Source organism: Hyla sarda, chromosome 6 (assembly GCF_029499605.1).
Source record: "Hyla sarda isolate aHylSar1 chromosome 6, aHylSar1.hap1, whole genome shotgun sequence".
In the NCBI taxonomy this organism is placed as follows: domain Eukaryota; kingdom Metazoa; phylum Chordata; class Amphibia; order Anura; family Hylidae; genus Hyla; species Hyla sarda.
The window spans coordinates 53,436,063-53,453,839 of NC_079194.1; the positions used below are offsets into that span (position 1 = coordinate 53,436,063).

General features: G+C 47.2%; 1 protein-coding gene across 2 annotated transcripts in view; it reads left to right on the forward strand.

Moving 5' to 3' along the window:
- The window catches only part of PICK1 (protein interacting with PRKCA 1), a 42,050-nt gene extending 25,065 nt beyond the window's left edge, over positions 1–16,985 (forward strand). For both annotated transcript variants that reach the window (XM_056523765.1, XM_056523763.1), the window contains exons 9-13: positions 3,120–3,253; positions 5,298–5,390; positions 6,452–6,502; positions 11,458–11,602; positions 16,060–16,985. In XM_056523765.1, coding sequence (XP_056379740.1) covers positions 3,120–3,253; positions 5,298–5,390; positions 6,452–6,502; positions 11,458–11,602; positions 16,060–16,289 — 653 coding nt within the window. In that variant the 3' untranslated portion in view covers positions 16,290–16,985. The remainder of the gene's footprint in view (positions 1–3,119; positions 3,254–5,297; positions 5,391–6,451; positions 6,503–11,457; positions 11,603–16,059) is intronic.
- The last annotated feature ends 792 nt before the right edge of the window (positions 16,986–17,777 follow it).

Here is a 17,777-nt window from a genome sequence, read left to right on the forward strand (position 1 = left end):
ATCACAAGGACAAGTACAAACAGGAACAGAGACAAAAAACACACACAACAACACAAAGGGAGGAAAAAAGAGGGAGGGGAAGAGAATTGAAATGGAGAATAGAGGAAGTGGGAGGAAACATTGGAAGGAGGGCAAAATACTTAGGGAGGTTGTCGATCTGAGAATTGGTCCCAGGGTTCCCATACAGAAAGGAAAAGAGGCATGGAGTTGTTGAGAGAGGCATTGAGGAATTCAAGAGATCTAATCTTGTGGATCCTAGCCAGGAGATCCATCTCAGAGGGGGAGAAAGACTGCTTCCAACATTTTGCTATGAGGGTCTTTGCCCCTAGGACAATGTGTAAGAACAGCTTAAAGGGTCGTTTGGACAGGGCCCTACTAGAGAGATGCAACAGGTAAACCAGCGGATCCAGGGAGACAGATACCCCCAGGACATCAGCAACTAAACGCCTCATCATGTTCCAATAGGCAACAATCTGCGGACAGGACCAAAAAGTATGAAGGATAGTTCAAAACCCTACACCACAACGCCAACACTGGGGAAAGTGGTCTGGTTCAATTTGTTAAGCAATTCAGGCGTATGGTACCAGCCCATAAGCATCTTGAATTGCGTTCTTTATAGGCCGTACATATGGAAGCCTTAGAAGCTCACTCATAAATTATCCTCCACTGAGGGAGTGTGATAGCAGTGTTCAAAACCTCCTCCCAACGACTCATTTAAAGATGAGATGGAGCACTCCCATCAGAGGGAGCATTAATAGTTGAGTAAATGTCAGAAAGAAGGCCCTTTGTCTGTGGACCAGAGCGGCACAAACGCTCAAAGACCGTAGGCAAGGAAACCACAAGAGTTCCCAGTGAAGAAGATATAAAATGTCCAAGCTGTACCTAATGAAGTCGATCGGAGAAGGGAAGACCATTTCGGGAGGCTAAATGTTCAAAAGACAGTAGAGAACGAGAGAGAGTCGACTACATCAACCCAGCAGAAGAGCCCCCTCCCACCCGATTCCCGAACCATACAAGAAGTCAAATCTGGGGGAAAGGTGGGTTATAGGAAAAGGGCTGTAGTGGAGAAGTAGAGGAGAAGATCCTGAATATCCTGGAGAAGTACCCGCAAACATATCGGGAGAGAGACATGGGTCCCGACAAGGGGGGCCAGGGAGACAGAGAGGGGGAAAGGCATTACAAAGGAAGGTATTTGGATGAGTCAGGGCCAACCACAACTTCCCTAGCTACATCCAGTGACTATAAGCGTGGTAAGTAGTTTACGCAGCCAGGTGATGCCAGTAGTTCTTAGTCACATCAGGCACTGACAGGCCCCCCATAGACCTTAGAGAACAATTTCAGATCAGTATTGAGCAGGGCTATGTGCTTGTAGCTGGAGCAATCATGTGGGTCCGTACCTGGCTTGGGAATAAGGGTAAGCAAAGAATGTAAGAAGGACTGCTTCACCCCCCCAAGAAAGAATAAAAAAACACGGAACAAGTTTAGGGAAAAGGAGAGCAGAGTAAGTCTTCTAGTACAGGTAAGTGAAGCCATCCGGACCAGGGGGGCGCCCCGCAGGCAGGGACTTAAGGACCTCAGTCAGTTCTTCAAGCGTGATAGGAGCGTTCAATGTAGCCCGATCAGACACTGAGAGAGTTGGTAAGTGGCACTGCGAAAAAGAGTCCAGGAACGCATCAGGCTCCCCAGGGTCAGTAGGGTGTTGAGAAGGAAGGGAGTGAGCTTAGAGTAGTAGTCCGGAAAGAGTTGGGAAATAGCTTCGGGGTGGTAATGAAGAGTGCCAGAAGAATCTGTCAGAGCCGAGGGTGTCTGGGCCGCAGCACGATAGATGCCTAGCACACATAGAATATCTGCCTAGCCAACATAGAATCTCTGCTTAGCATAAAGAAGCTGATGCTCCATTTTATGGAGAGCAAGCTCGCCCAACTGAGCACGCGCTGCGACCAGATGCCTCAGCACCGAAAGGGAAGGAGTAGAAATCAAAGTAGTTTCAAGCCTAGAAATGTGCGCACGCAACTCCCGAGAGCGAGCCAAGGCATCACGTTTCAATCGGGAACCCAGAGCAATACAATGCCCTTGAACCACTGATTTGTGGGCTTCCCAAAGAACTGCCTGAGAGGATACAGAACCTTGGTTGAGAGTGAAATATTCAGTAATTCATGCCTGGATCCACTCCCGGGAGGGCAAAGATTTAAGTAAATAATCATTAAGCCGCCAGTGGCAGTGCCTAGGAGTAAGGAGAAAAAGACCGGAGGACCCCACCCCTGCGATATGGCAAGCAGGGGAGACCGAGGGCAGGGGGCTCAGGAGGGCCTCACATGGTACCTTCAGCTGATGGGTGCGTCAGTGTCTGCGCCGGAGTCTCTCCTTCAGATGTTGGGCGAGGAGGCTAAACTGCTGTCTGCTGCACCGGAGCGCAGCTCACACTGGGAGCTGCTGTCACAGATGAGTCCTGGTGGCAGGGGACTCTCTGCACTGCCGGAGACCGTTGTGGAAGCGCTGCAAGGGAAACCTTACTGCCGAGGGAGGGAGCAGCTGAACAGGACCTCAGACCCGCAGCAGGCCTACAATGGCGGGCAGGCCATCCCCAGGCTTCACTCACTGAGGCAGGAGGAAGCGTAGGATGCCTCCAGGTGCAGAGGGAGGGTGGCGGGTGGTGAAAAAACGTTTAGGGGTCCTGCGGAAGGCTCCCCCCATAGAAGTGCGGGCGGTCACAGCTTAGAGATGCTGGCAGAGGGCCTCGTGGCGTGGGAGCTCAGCTTCTAAGCGGCCATCTTCGTTCAGCGTCTCGCCACGCCCCCAGAATCCTCCTTTTTTTTTTTTTTTTTTTTTGCTTGCGTATCGTTGTGGATTGTTTATTTCAAATTTGGAAGTCAAAATCTGCAATTGAATCTGCAAGCCATGAATAGTTGTGACTTTTGCTTACCCACAGAGCCACAGCAAAATCCACAATTGCTAATTTCAAAACCATTGTTTTTTTTCTTTTATTTGCATGGTCCATTAGTTTTCTTGCATTTAAATTAGGGAAATTGAGGCAATTTTACTGTTTTTTTTTCATCCTTCAACTTTGCATTTGCAAAAGTAAAGATGTAGAATTGATACTAAATTAATTATTTTCCCAGCATTTGGAGATGTGTTTTCCATCATTGGTGTCCGGGAGCCTCAGCCTGCGGCAAGTGAAGCATTTGTTAAGTTTGCCGATGCTCATCGAAACATTGAAAAATTTGGAATTACCCTTTTAAAGACAATTAAACCTGTAAGTGATCTGATGTAGGTCATGTTGTTTCATAAAACTAAAATATGGTAGTAGTTTTGTCTTAAGACAATGGAACTGCTTGCAATTCTTTGATATTATGTATTGAAGGGTTATCCAGAATTAGAAAAACAGAGCAGATTTATTCCAACAACAGCACCACACCTGTCCTCAGGAACAAAAATAGCTTTATCTATTCCTGGATAACCCCTTTAAAGACATGCCGAGGGCAGAAATGAAGCGGTTGGGAGCAGAACAGGTAATACTCTCTACACAGCCCCTTTGAAGTGGTCATCCAGGGTAAGAAAAACAGCTGTTTTTGTTCCAAAAACAGTGCCACACCTGTTCTTAGGTTGGGTATGGTATTGCAACTCAGTTCCATTGATGTAAATAGAGCAAATTTGTAATATCATATACAACCTGAGGACAGGTGTGGCACTATTTTTGGAACAAAGCTCTGTTTTTCTAATCCTGGATAATCTCTTCAAAGGGGCTGTGTGGAGAGAAAAAGTGTTACTCCTGCTTCCCACTGCTCCATTTCTGGCCACGGCATGTCTCTAAAGTATATCTTCCTAGACGAGAGGGGGTGAGTACCAAATCACAATCCTCTTGCTTGGGCTATTAATGTTATGCAAAGTCCAATAGCTGCACCATGTTGCTGATGAGACGTTACATGCAGACGTGGGTTTAACAGAACGTGATAATTGTGACCTGGTACCTGCACCCTCTCGTCTCTAAATATAGTGCAGTAATTGGTTTGTATTGGTGTTGTAATGGCAGCCTATCATATATCATTTTTACATCAAAGTGATAAAATAAAAATCACAGGTAACACATTAAACTTAAGCTTTGACATGTCCTAGGGACAAGTCATAAGTTTTTATTGTGTGTTCAGACCCAGACCGATCAGTAGCACGAGCTGGGAGAGGTGATCATTTAGCAAGTTCTCCCCCTGCTCTGTGTCTATGTAAGCAGGACTGTACTGTAGACTTAAAGGAGAACTCCAGAATATAAAAATTGTCGCCCATACTGCCAGCAGCAAAAAAAATAAAGATGTACATGCCTTCCTCCGCTCCCCAGGTGCCTCCGGTAACCGGCTTCGGCCTCCGCCGCGATCCTCTTCCTGGTTGCCGGTGGTCAGTGAGTCATACTGCGCTCAGCCAATCACCGGCTACAGCAAAGTCCTGACTCAGCCGGCGATAGGCTGAGCGGCAGTGTGAGAACGCTTCAAGACACACAATTCCTCACTACACTGGCACCTGTTGCCGGGGACGAAAACGTCACACTGCCGCTTGGCCTATCGCCGGGACTTCGCTGCGGCTGGTGATTGGCTGAGCGCAGTATGACTCGCTGACCACCAGCAACCAGGAAGAGGATCGCGGCGGAGACCGGAGCCGGTTACCGGAGGCCCCGGGGAGCGGAGGAAGGTATGTACAACTTTATTTTTTTTACTGCCGACAGTATGGTGGGCAATTTTTATATTCTGGTGTTCTACTTTAAAGGAAACCAAGCAGCAGATGTTAGCACATATAATGCTTGACAACGTGTTTATAGATGCTAAAATCTTTATCCTCTCCTACCCGGGGACATTTTTGCCCCCACGGATGGTGAGGACATGAGGTTATAAAGTCCCCCCCGGCTGTTCCTAAAGTAGACCCTTGGGCGGGGAGCTGTACTTACCAGGTCCAGTTGCTCCGGCTGTGGTCCCGCCCTCTTGGCTTGATTGACAGCTCGCATCATCACTCTGCTCCCCAAGCATCCCCTGGGGATGGTGAGAATAAAGATTTTAGCATCTATACTGCGTTGTCAAGCATTATATGTGCTAAAATCACATATGGTTACATGACACAGAGCAGGAGAGAATGCGCTAAAAATGCACACTTCTCTAGGCTTGTTCTACTGATCGGTTGGGGTCGGAACACTGGTCTGAGAAAAATGCACAGAGTCATTGGATCCAATGGATATGCATTCAATTATATCTGTTCTGTATTTATTGTTAATACGATCCTTTGTATATGTATTACTGATATAAATCCTCTTTTGACAGATGCTGAATGATCTAAACACATACCTTAACAAAGCTATTCCCGACACAAAACTAACTATCAAAAAATATCTGGATGTTAAGTTTGAGTATTTGGTAAGTAGAACAAAGCTCTTGTTTAATCGAGTATTACTGTTAAAAGATAAGTCTCGTACTGAAAAATGTATCCCCTATCCGCAGTGGAACAATATGGCACGTGTGACCCTACCGTACAAAAGATTTTACATAGCACAGTTTAATTCCTGAGTTTAAAAAAAAAAAATTATAATACTGTCTGCACACCAGTTACATGTTTCTGAATGACAGGGCACACTTATAAAATGGCAAATATAAAAAAAATATGTATAAATATAGAAAAACAAATATGTATACTGATGTGATATATCCTGAAGGAAGCCAAAAGGACATGGCCCTATAAATACATTGGCTTTTCCAGAGCTCTTGTAAGTTATCAGCAAATGTAAAAAATATACAGAGGTCGGTTCCAGGACGACCATTGTATGTTGAGACCATAACTCGATGGAAACCTGGTAATTGGTCCTGAAGCCACCAAAATGTCATCCAAAAATAGAAATAAGTGAGGATTAAAGAAAAATAAGTAGATAAATAAAATAAAATATACAGATAAAGCAAATCCTTACATATAAAAGTAAGAAAGATCTGCTGGGAGCTGTAATCACTGTCTATGTAGAGGACAGGAGCTTCTTCAGGGTCCTGTACAGTACATAGTGTCCTAAAAAAGTAACATGGAGCAGCAGCCTCACCTGGTGTCCAAAGGAGCATCTAACCATGGCACAGGTAAAGAGTACAGAACATGTAATACCTCCCTGTACTGTAGGGGGCGCTACCAGACATCAGTCAGTGCATGCACTTCAGTAATACAGGGGTTTTACCAGTGAATGCCCATTCTGATTGGTCGGTTCTTCCGGCTAATGACACGTCTCACAGATCTGGACTGTCTGTAGTATTGTATGTTGAGTCTGGTTTCAAGTTAAAAGACTAATGTATGTTGAAAATATAGTATTTTGAGGCCATTGAAAGTTTAAGGAATCACTTTGTATATTAAATAGTTTTATTTGTAAAACAATTTTGGGTATTGGCTGTAATAGGATAAGGTTTTACTAACATGATCGCTTATTTTATTTAATATTTTCTAGTCCTACTGTCTGAAAGTGAAGGAAATGGATGACGAGGAGTACAGTAGCTTAGTGAGTATGAGAAATACTGTGTAATAATCCAAATATGCGAATGATCTTCTTTGAGAAGTAGCAGTGGTCTCCAGTCTCCCTGAGCAATGACTATCCTGCGCTCTGGCCCGATGACCCTGCCCCCTTCGTAAATACTCACATCTCCTTCTTTAGCTAGATGTGCCGAGACTTTACCCATGTTTACAAAGCAAAGCGCATGCGTCACATAGCCGCTACCCCTGTCCCGGATATCTGCTACATAGCGGCTTCAATACAGCAGGTGACCTGGTGAAGTCTTGGCTCGTGGAGCAGAAGAAGGAAAGATGTATATTTATGAAGTGCTTTTCCCAAGAAAAAAATACATAAAGAATATTGGAGAGAGAAGAATCCCCTGGACTCCACTAACTTCATCTAGTCATTCTTTATTTCCCACTTTCTCTGTGTGTATCAAAGCAGAGAGGGGAAAGAGAAAGATTAATGCATAAGAAATGTCCACAATATTACTTTAAGGAATCAGAAGTTTTGGTCCAAATCCATGGCCCCAGCTGATAGTATTGAGACTTTACCTTCTTACTATGACTTCTGGAAGGGAAAAGTATACAGATGATGCTGCTGCTGTTGATTTTCCTTTAAAGGAGCACTCTGCTGCTCAGTCAGTGTTTGGAACAAACTGTTTCGAACGCTAGTGCCGGCGCCGGGAGCTCGTGACATCATGGCCCCACCCCCTCAATGCAAGTCTATGGGAGGGGGCGTGGCAGCCGTCACCCCCCCCCCCCCCCATAGACTTGCATTGAGGGGCCGCGGGTACTTCGTCATGAGGGGGCGGGGCTATGATCTCACGAGCTCCCGGCGCTGGCTCCAGCATTCGGAACAGTTTGTTCCAAACGCTGAGCAGCGGAGTACCCGTTTAAAGGGGTACTCCGTTCCCTTGCTTTCGGAGCTCCGCTCCCCAGCGTCCGGAAGTTATTGTTCCGAACGATGTGTGTGCGGGCTTCCGTGTTCAGGGCCGCCCCTCGTGACGTCACGCCCGCCCACTCAACGAGAGTCTATGGGAAGGGGGCATGACGGCTTCCAGACGCTGGGGAGCCGAGCTCCAAAAGCAAGGGAACGGAGTACCCCTTTAAGGCAATTTTACTGTTTATGCATTTGATCATATCTAGTCTCTCTCATCATGGTAATCCTCCCTGGTTTGTTCTTTTTCAATTGATGTTGGCATCAGATTGCATTCTTGACTGGCTCTTTTCATTTTTAATATATGGGGGGGCATACCTACATAACATTGAAGACCTACCAGCATCTCTCAACCAGAGCAGACATTTTGTAATGAAAATACAACCGAACTAGCCCCATGATTTGACTACTGCATTGTGTGTTGTTCAGATGTGGTTGTGTTCTTTATGGGAGTGACCATGTCTTTAGTTACATTTAAAGGGGTACTCTGCTGCTCAGCGTTTGGAACAAACTGTTCCGAACGCTAGAGCCTGCGCCAGGAGCTTGTGACGTCATAGCCCCACCCCCTCATTACGTCACTCCCCGTCCCCTCAATGCAAGTCTATGGGAGGGGGCGTGACAGCCGTCACGCCCCCTCCCATAGACTTGCATTGATGGGGCGGGACGTGACGTCATGAGGGGGTGGAGCTATGATGTCACGAGCTCCCAGCTCCAGCGTTCGGAACAAATTGTTCCAAACGCTGAGCAGCGGAGTACCCCTTTAAGAATTGCAAAATTGTAGTACTATGAGGGTGAGATTGCATTTACATGATAGTAATGACATATACACTCCTCAGCATTGAAATTACTACACCAAGAGGGACAAGCTGTAAAGTAAGGCAAATTGAGAAAAGTAGGTTTTGCTAAGATCTGCAAATTATAAAAAGTTTAAAGCACCCAGCTCCAATCCGTGACATGTGGGAGGGGCGTGAATGGTATAAAAGTCAGATCAAAAACAAGATAGAAATCAGATCAAGTCAGTACAGAATGATTGTGCAGTGCCTCTTGTTCATCAACGTGCCAGTTATCACCAAACTGAGATGGACTGAATTCTTAAAGGGGTATTCCAGGAAAAAAACATTTTATATATAATATATATATATCAACTGGCTCCAAAAAGTTAAACAGATTTGTAAATTACTTCTATTAAAAAATCTTAATCCTTCTAATAATTATCAGCTTCTGAAGTTGAGTTGTTCTTTTCTGTCTGACAACAGTGCTCTCTGCTGACATCTCTGCTTGTCTCGGGAACTGCATAGTAGTAGAAGAGGTTTGCTATGGGGATTTGCTTCTACTCTGGACAGTTCCCGAGACAGGTGTCATCAGAGAGCACGTAGACAGAAAAGAACAACTCACCTTCAGCAGCTCATAAGTAGTGAAAGGATTAAGATTTTTTAATAGAAGTCATTTACAAATCTGTTTAACTTTCTGGAGCAAGTTGACATATAAAAAAAAAAAAGTTTTTTCCTGGATAACCCCTTTTAACTGAGAAACCTTGGCAGATAACTATGAATGTAGGCCGAGATTTCAGCATTTTTCAACATTGCCTGTCCAGTGGTTGGGAGACCAACGACAAACTGAAACAACTGTAAGGGGTATAGAGGCGGAGTCTGCACAGACTGATCATCAGAGTAGAAGAAGGGTGCGTCCATATTGTTATGCAAATAAAATTGAACATCACATACCAAGCCTAGGGCATTATATAGTATCTATACAAACCAGAAGCCACTTGCACAAAATTGGGCTACGAGCCAGACGTCCAGCTACAGGTGTTCAATTGCCCTCAGGCCATCACTCTCCAAGGCTATAATGGCACAGAGCAGGACAGCAATGGAGGCTGTAATGGAGGTCTATCATCTTCAGCAATGAGTCTCACTTTCATGATATCCGGATATTGGTCTGGTAAACATGTAGGTAATGCCTTGAAGAGGCCTTCACAAGAGAATGTAACACTAGTCCTACTCACTGGTGTGAAGTGGCCTAATGTATGGTTGCCGGACCCCTTTAGTAGGGATCGACCAATATCGATTTTTTTTTTTGGGCCGATACCGATAATCTGTGGACTTTAAGGCCGATAGCCGATAACTTACCGTGTTTCCCCGAAAATAAACCCTACCCCGAAAGTAAGCCCTAGCAGGATTATGGGGTAGGGCTGCAATATAAGCCCTACCCCGAAAATATGACCTAGTCCAGGGGTAATCAGCTGGCGGACCGCAGCCCAGATGCGGACTGCCGCTGCCAGTAATGCCCGCAGACCCCACATGGCCACCACAGTAATGCCCGCAGAAACCCCCCCCCCCCCCCCCCCCCCCGGCCACCGCAGTAATGGCCGCGCAGACCGCACCCCCCCGGCCACCCCAGTGATGCCCTCGGCCACCCCACCCCCCCCCCCCCCCCCCGCCCGCCTCCTTTGGCTGGTCCCGCGGCCAGTTACCTTACCGCAATTCAGCCGGGGCAGGGACGCTGTCGTTTTAAAACGTCGGCGCGTATTCACGGCCTACGTCACGGACGTGTCCCTGCCCATTGCTGCTAAGCAACAGAAGAAGGAGATCTCGCCGCAGAGTATGAAGGTAAAATGTGTACCGGTACCATAGTTTATTATGGCAGAGGGGTGGGGGGCACTGTAGGGTACGGTAGGAGTGTGGAGGACGACAGGGGAAGGGGAGGATGGGGGGCTGCAGGAGTGTGGAGGATGGGGGGCTGCAGGAGTGTGGAGGATGCCCCCCATCCTCCACACTCCTGCAGCCCCCATGCTCCACGCTCCTGCAGCCCCCCATGCTCCACACTCCTGCAGCCCCCCATGCTCCACACTCCTGCAGCCCCCCATGCTCCACACTCCCGCAGCCCCCCATCCTCCACACTCCTGCAGCCCCCCATAAATGAATAAGCCCTACCCTGAAAATAAGCCCTAGTGTGTTTTTTGTGACTAAAATTAATGTAAGACCCGGTCTTATTTTCGGAGAAAGTGGTATAGATAGTTTGTCGGCACTTCGTCGTGGCGGTGGTGCTCGTGGATAAAATAGTCAATAGGGTAGGCATACACTGCCGAAACGCGTCCTGTACTTAAAGATGTATTTCTACAAATAAATCTGAACTTACTGCATCATCTGGTGAGTGCTGGGATCCATTTCTTACCTTATTTTTGGAGAAACACGATATATCGATATTCCGATATGTTATCGACTATTTCTGCCTCCCCGGCCAGAGACCGCCGCCGCCGCTTCCCCATTGCCTCCCCCTCCCCGGTTTTATAATTACCTGTTCCTGGGACCCGGGGTCCGCGCTACTTCTGACTCCAGCGGCGTCCTGAGCTGTCACTGTGCGCACTGACGGTGACGTCGAGTTGAGGACGTCACTTGTCATTGCGCAGAGCAGCGCACAGCGTAACGCAGGACGCCGCAGGAGCCAGAAGTAGCGCGGACCCCGGGAACAGGTAATTCTAAAACCGGGGATGGGGGGAGGGAATGGGGCAGCGGCAGCGGTGGTCTCTGGCCAGTGCGGTGTGCGGGGCAGGGCATTATCGGATTATCGGCAAGGTATTTTTTTTATAATTTACAGATCATTAAAGGGGAACAAACTGTTCCGAATGCTGGGAGCTCGTGACTTCATAGCCCCGCCCCCTCATGATGTCACGCCCCACCCCCTCAATGCAAGTCTATGGGAGGGGGCGTGACATCCGTCACGCCCCCCTCCCATAGACTTGCATTGAGGGGACGGGGCCTGATGTCATGAGGGGGCGGGGCTATGACGTCACGTGCTCCAGCGTTCGGAACAGTTTGTTCCAAACGCTGAGCAGCGGAGTACCCCTTCACCATGTCTATTAATCCCATGATTTCCTTATATTCATGTCTTATCCTTTTTGTTGTTACAATTGATATAGTTGAGGAGTGTATAATACAGAAGGAAATTCAGTAGCGGTCTCTGAAGAAAATGTTATGCTATTTTGTGTATAGTGCTGAAAACTACTTTTTTTTTTTCTTTTCTAGGCTTTAGGAGAACCTTTGTATCGTGTTAGTACAGGAAATTATGAGTACCGCTTGATCTTGAGGTGTAGACAAGAAGCACGTGCACGGTTTGCTAAGATGAGGAAAGATGTCTTAGAAAAGATAGAACTTCTGGACCAGAAACATGGTGAGGCCAACATGCGAACCTTCTCTTTTATACAGCGCATAACAAGAACTACTTTAGGCTTCGTTTACACCTACAGGATCTGCTGCATATATTTTGCAGCTAGTTCTGCTGCCCATTGAAGTCCATGGCCCTGATTTACTATTGTAAACCCGACATGTTTTGTAGGGTTGTGCGCCAGAATTCTTTCTCATTGCGCCAGAAAAGGAAAAAAAAAACAGACCAACTCTCCATTTTACTGAGAAAACCCAAAAAGGGGGCGTGGCTGTCGGGGAAAGGGGGCACAGTCACAGAAAGGGGCGTGTCCCTGACATTTTCACAGGAAACCAACATCTTTACTATACAGAATATGTGGTGGATTTCAGAGGAAAACCCGACAGATCGGAGCATGTGTAAAAAATAAATAAATAAATTAAAATTTAAATAAAAAAAAGGCAAAATGTAGGGAAAAGTGCAAAGTGTAGGAAAAGCTTAGTAAATACTGTGGGAAAAATTTTAGGGAATTTGAACTCTATACAACACTCTTAGTAAATCAGGGCCAATGAGTAGCAAAATATGCAGAGAAATATGCAGCAGAACCTGTACATGTGAACGTACCCTAAAGGGAAACTGACAGCCGGTTCACCCGCACTAAACCCAATACACCTACTTACGATTCCCACCCTACCCCCCCCCCGACTTACGATCATTTCAACATACGATGGCCTCAACATATGATCGCAAAAATGGCTATTTAGTGAAAAAAATAGATCTAGAGCTGGGCAGTATGAACAAATATGTGTATCACGTTTTTCTTGTAACTTATGGCGGTTCCACGAGCGCTGTTCTGCTTCTCAACCCCCCCCCCCCCCCCCAAATTAATTATCAGCCCAGTGCTGCGCTGTCCCCATTGGGGTACTACCGTATATACTCGAGTATAAGCCGAGTTTTTCAGCACGATTTTTCGAGCAGAAAACACCCCCCTCGGCTCATACTCGAGTGAACTCTCCGCCCTCAGTGGTCTTCAACCTGCGGACCTCCAGATGTTTCAAAACTACAACTCCCAGCAAGCCCGGGCAGCCATCGGCTGTCCGGGCTTGCTGGGAGTTGTAGTTTTGAAACATCTGGAGGTCCGCAGGTTGAAGACCACTGCGGCCTTCGACATCATCCAGCCCCCTCTCACCCCCTTTAGTTCTGTACTCACCTCCGCTCGGCGGGACGTTAGGGTGCGCTGGTCCGGGCCATCTGTGCTGCAGGGACCGTCCGGTGCGGAGGGATAGTCGTTCCGGGCTGTCCATCTTCACCGGGGGGGCCTCTTCTCCGCACTTCGGGCCCGGCCCTGGAATAGTCACGTTGCCTTGACTACGACACACAGGGATGTTTATGAGTAACGTCCCTGTGCGTCGTCGTCAAGGCAACATCTCTATTCCGGGCCCGAAGCGCGGAGAAGAGGCCCCCCCCCCCCAGTGAAGATGGACAGCCCGGAACGACTATCCCTCCGCACCGGACGGTCCCTGCAGCACAGATGGCCCGGACCAGCGCACCCTAACGTCCCGCCGAGCGGAGGTGAGTACAGAACTAAAGGGGGTGAGGGGGGGGGGGGGGGGCTGGATGATGTTGAAGGCCGCAGTGGTCTTCAACCTGCGGACCTCCAGATGTTTCAAAACTACAACTCCCAGCAAGCCCGGACAGCTGATGGCTGCCCGGGCTTGCTGGGAGTTGTAGTTTTGAAACATCTGGAGGTCCGCAGGTTGAAGACCACTGTATCAGACATTGACAAGCGGTGATGATGAAGGGGTGGGGGGGGGGGGCTGATGACATGTGGTGATGATGAAGGGGGGGCGTGATGATGACAAGGGGATGATGAAGGGGGGGTGTGGGATGATGACAGGAGGTGATGATGACAGGCGGTGATGATGATGAGGGTGTTAATGACGGGGGTCTGGATGATGACAGGGGGGGGGGGATGATGTATTTCCCACCCTAGGCTTATAGTTGAGTCAATAACTTTTCCTGGGTTTTTGGGGTGAAATTAGGGGCCTCTGCTTATATTCGGGTCGGCTTATACTCGAGTATATACGGTATTCACGTCACCTGCAAGCGCTGCCCTCCTCATCCTCCTGTTTGTTGCGGGCCACCGGCGCTGACACTCTATACTGTACGCTGTATCCCTATGCCCGGGCTGCAAAAAATAAACAAAATAAACTGTACCCTTTGCTACGTGCCTTGAGGGGTGCAGTTTCCAAAATAGTATGCCATGAGTTTGTTTATTTTTTTGTTGTTATGGCACCATAGGTGCTTCCTAAATGCGACATGCCCCCCAAAAACCATTTCAGCAAAATTCACTCTCTGAAATCCCATTGTCTCTTCTGAGCCCTCTAGTGCACCCACAGAGCACTTTACGTTCACATATGAGGTATTTCCTTACTCGAGAGAAATTGGGTTACACGTTTTGGAGGTCTTTTTCTCCTTTTACCCCTTGAAAAAATAAAAAAACTGGGTCTATAAGAACATTCACTTTTGATGCTATTCCTTTGAAACGCCTAAAGGGTTAACACACTTTCTGAATGTCATTTTGAATACTTTTAGGGGTGCAGTTTTTAGAATGGGGTCATTTAATATGAAGGCCCTTCAAATCCACTTCAAAACTGAACTGGTCCCTGAAAAATTCTGATTTTTGAACATTTTGTAATAAATTGCTGCTGAACTTTGAAGCCCTCTGATGTCAACTTTATGATGCAAACATAAAGTGGACATATTGTATTTGTGAATCAATATATAATTTATTTGGGATGTCCATTTCCCTAACAAGCAGAGCGTTTCAAAGTTAAAAATTTTTTAAAAATTTTCATCAAATTTTGGAATTTTTTACCAAGAAATGGTGAAAGTATCGACAAAAATATGCCACTAACATAAAGTAGAATATGTCACGAAAAAACAATCTCTGAATCAGAATGAAAAGTAAAAGCATCCCGGAGTTATTAATGTTTAAAGTGACAGTGGTCAGATTTGCAAAAAACGCTCTGGTCCTTAAAGGAGTAGTCCAGTGGTGACTCAGTGGTGAGCAACTTATCCCCTATCCTAAGGATAGGGGATAAGTTGCAGATCGCGGGGGGTCCGACCGCTGGGGCCCCCCGCGATCTCCTGTACGGAGCCCCAACAGCTTGCTGGAAGGGGGCGTGTCGACCTCCGCACGAGGCGGCGGCCGACACGCCCCCTCAATACAACTCTATGGCAGAGCCGAAGCGCTGCCTTCGGCAATCTCCGGCTCTGCCATAGAGATGTACTGAGGGGGGGTGTCGGCCGCCGCCTCGTGCGGGGGTCGACACCCGCTATATGGGCGGAGAGCCGGGGCCCCGTACAGAGAGATCGCAGGGGGCCCCAGCGGTCGGACCCCCCGCGATCTCAAACTTATCCCCTATCCTTAGGATAGGGGATAAGTTTTTCACCACTGGACTACCCCTTTAAGGTGAAAATGGGCTGGGTCCTTAAGGGTTTAAATTTTCCAAAAATTCATATATAGAAAAGTAGAAAAAATAAAATAAAATAAAACTATACTTGCCTACCTTCAATCCCCTGCTAGTCCCAATTGGCTCATTCCAGTCTCACGATGCTCCTATTGCCAATTGCTGGCGACATTAGCGTTCGGTCTCAGCCAGTGATCCTGCTCCCAGCACTCATTTTGAAGCAGGAAAAAGACCTGAGCATTGAGGGACCAGAAGGAGCTGAACAGAAGCTGTGGAAGACCAATGAGGGACCAGGGGAGGTAAGTATATCTATTTTATTTTATTTATTTTTTTCAATTTTACTAAGACCCCAGCAATAAATGATTTTTTTGCAAAACGTCAAAATACCCCTTTAACCAGCCTTATAAAATCAATAGTCTATACTCAGAATAGTCCATTAATATTGAGACCAGTGGGGTTTACTTCCTGCCACCACCTCCTATAACTGTTTGATGGGGTAGCAGCACTTCTGCTTGCTTTATTTCTGCTTCCTCATTACTGAGATACTTATCTCTCTTTATGGTGCCCATATTAACTAACTGGAAATAAAAATAAAGTTTAAAGGGGGTATTCCGGCTTTATACAATATATCCCCTATCCAAAGGACAGGGGAGAAGATGTATGAGCGCAGACCCCCCGCGATCTTGGTGCAGCCACCGGCATTCTGTGTCAGGCGATGCCTCTGATACGGGGACGTGACATCACAGCCACGCCCCCTAGTGGGAGTGTGGCCATGACATCACGTCCCCGTCTCGGAGGCAGCGCCTGACACAGAATGCCGGTGGCTGCACCAAGATCGCGGGGGGTCTGCGCTCATACATCTTATCCCGTGTATTCCAGTGATAGTTCTTGCATGGGGTTATAGAACAGCAGTGTACACAGACCGTAACAGTGTAACTATTCATTCTCATTGTAAGACGTGCAGATGTCATTTAGGTAATTTTACATTGTTCTTATGATGCCTCTTCTCCTCAGTTCAAGATATAGTGTTCCAGCTCCAGCGTTTTGTTTCGGCCATGTCTAAATACGATGACCAGTGCTACGAGGTTCTGAAGGAGGCCGATATTTTCCCAATTGAAGTGGACTTGGCCCATACTACCCTTGCTTATGGCCAAAATGATTTATACACAGATGAAGAGGAAGACGTGGAAAAAAGAAAAGAGGAGGAGGAGGAGAAAGGGGAGAAACTGATAGATGATGCATAGCACATGGAAAGAGGATTGTAATGTCTGATGCTGCTTATTGTGTAATTTGTGTTCAAGAAAAAAAATTTAAGGTTCTAAGTTAAAATCTTTATTTGTAAAACTCTATTTGTTTGTAAAAGAAGAATTTTACTAAATGTTTCACACATGGGGAAGATGTATCAAAACTAGAAGAAGAATTGCTAATGGCAAGAAACTAGACATTCAGTGAAACTTCCCTAGAAGACGACTCTTTCACAACTAGAAAACTCGTTTGTTTTTCTGTGACCAATTTTTCTCCCATTATGGTCTCTGGAATCTGCACCTCTACGTTGAGACCACCTCCTTATTGAAACAAAGTTTTCAGTGAGAACCCATTTTATAAGATCCTATGTTGAAGTGAATTATCTGGATGCAGATCCAAACTGGAGGAAGAGGGAGATGACCTGGAATGAGATAGGGAGCCATGCTAGGGAACGGGACTGAAAATGGGAGAGGATTCTAGTGACCAGGAGTTAGGGCCGGGCGGTATGGCCAAATACGGGTATCGCAGTATTTTTGTAACTTATGAAGGTACCACGGTATATAACGGTATCCCCCCCCAAAATTAATTATTTGCCCATCGGGGTAAATACTCATGTCACATGCATGCGCTGCCCTCCTCATCCTCCTGTTTGTTGCGGCCGCCGGAGCTGACACTCTATACCAGTGGTCTTCAACCTCCAGATGTTGCAAAACTATAACTCCCAGCATGCCTGGACAGCCTTTGGCTGTCCAGGCATGCTATGAGTTGTAGTTTTGCAACATCTGGAGGTCCGCAGGTGGAAGACCGCTGCTCTATACTCTATCCCTATGCCCGGGCTGCAAAAGGTAAACAAAAATAAACTTTAACGCATGTTCCTACATTGGCCTTACGCTCTTCCTGGGGACGTGAACGTCGGACAGCCGTCAGCCTATCACCGGCCGCAGCGATGTTCCGCCTCGTCCGGTGATAGGCTGAGCCCACTGTCATGTAAGAAGCCCGGCTTCTTACATGACAGTGCGCTCAACCTATCACCGGCCGAGGCGGAACATCGCTGCGGCCGGTGATAGGCTGACGGCTCTCCAACGTTCCATTCACTAGGAAGCTGGTCTGGACCGACAGGGAAGGTGAGTTAAAGTTTATTTTGTTTACCTTTTGCAGCCCGGGCATAGGGATACAGTATAGAGCAGCGGTCTTCAACCTGCGGATCTCCAGATGTTGCAAAACTACAACTCCTAGCATGCCTGGACAGCCAAAGGCTGTCCAGGCATGCTGGGAGTTATAGTTTTGCAACATCTGGAGGTTGAAGACCACTGGTATAGAGTGTCAGCGCCGGCGGCCGCAACAAACAGGAGGACGAGGAGGGCAGCGCTTGCGGGGGAGTAGTACAGCGCAGCGCTTGACTGATAATTCATTCCCGAGGGGGAGGGGCCAAACCGGTATTGCGGTATGGGGAAAAATTCATATCATGCAGCACAAAAATTTCGGTA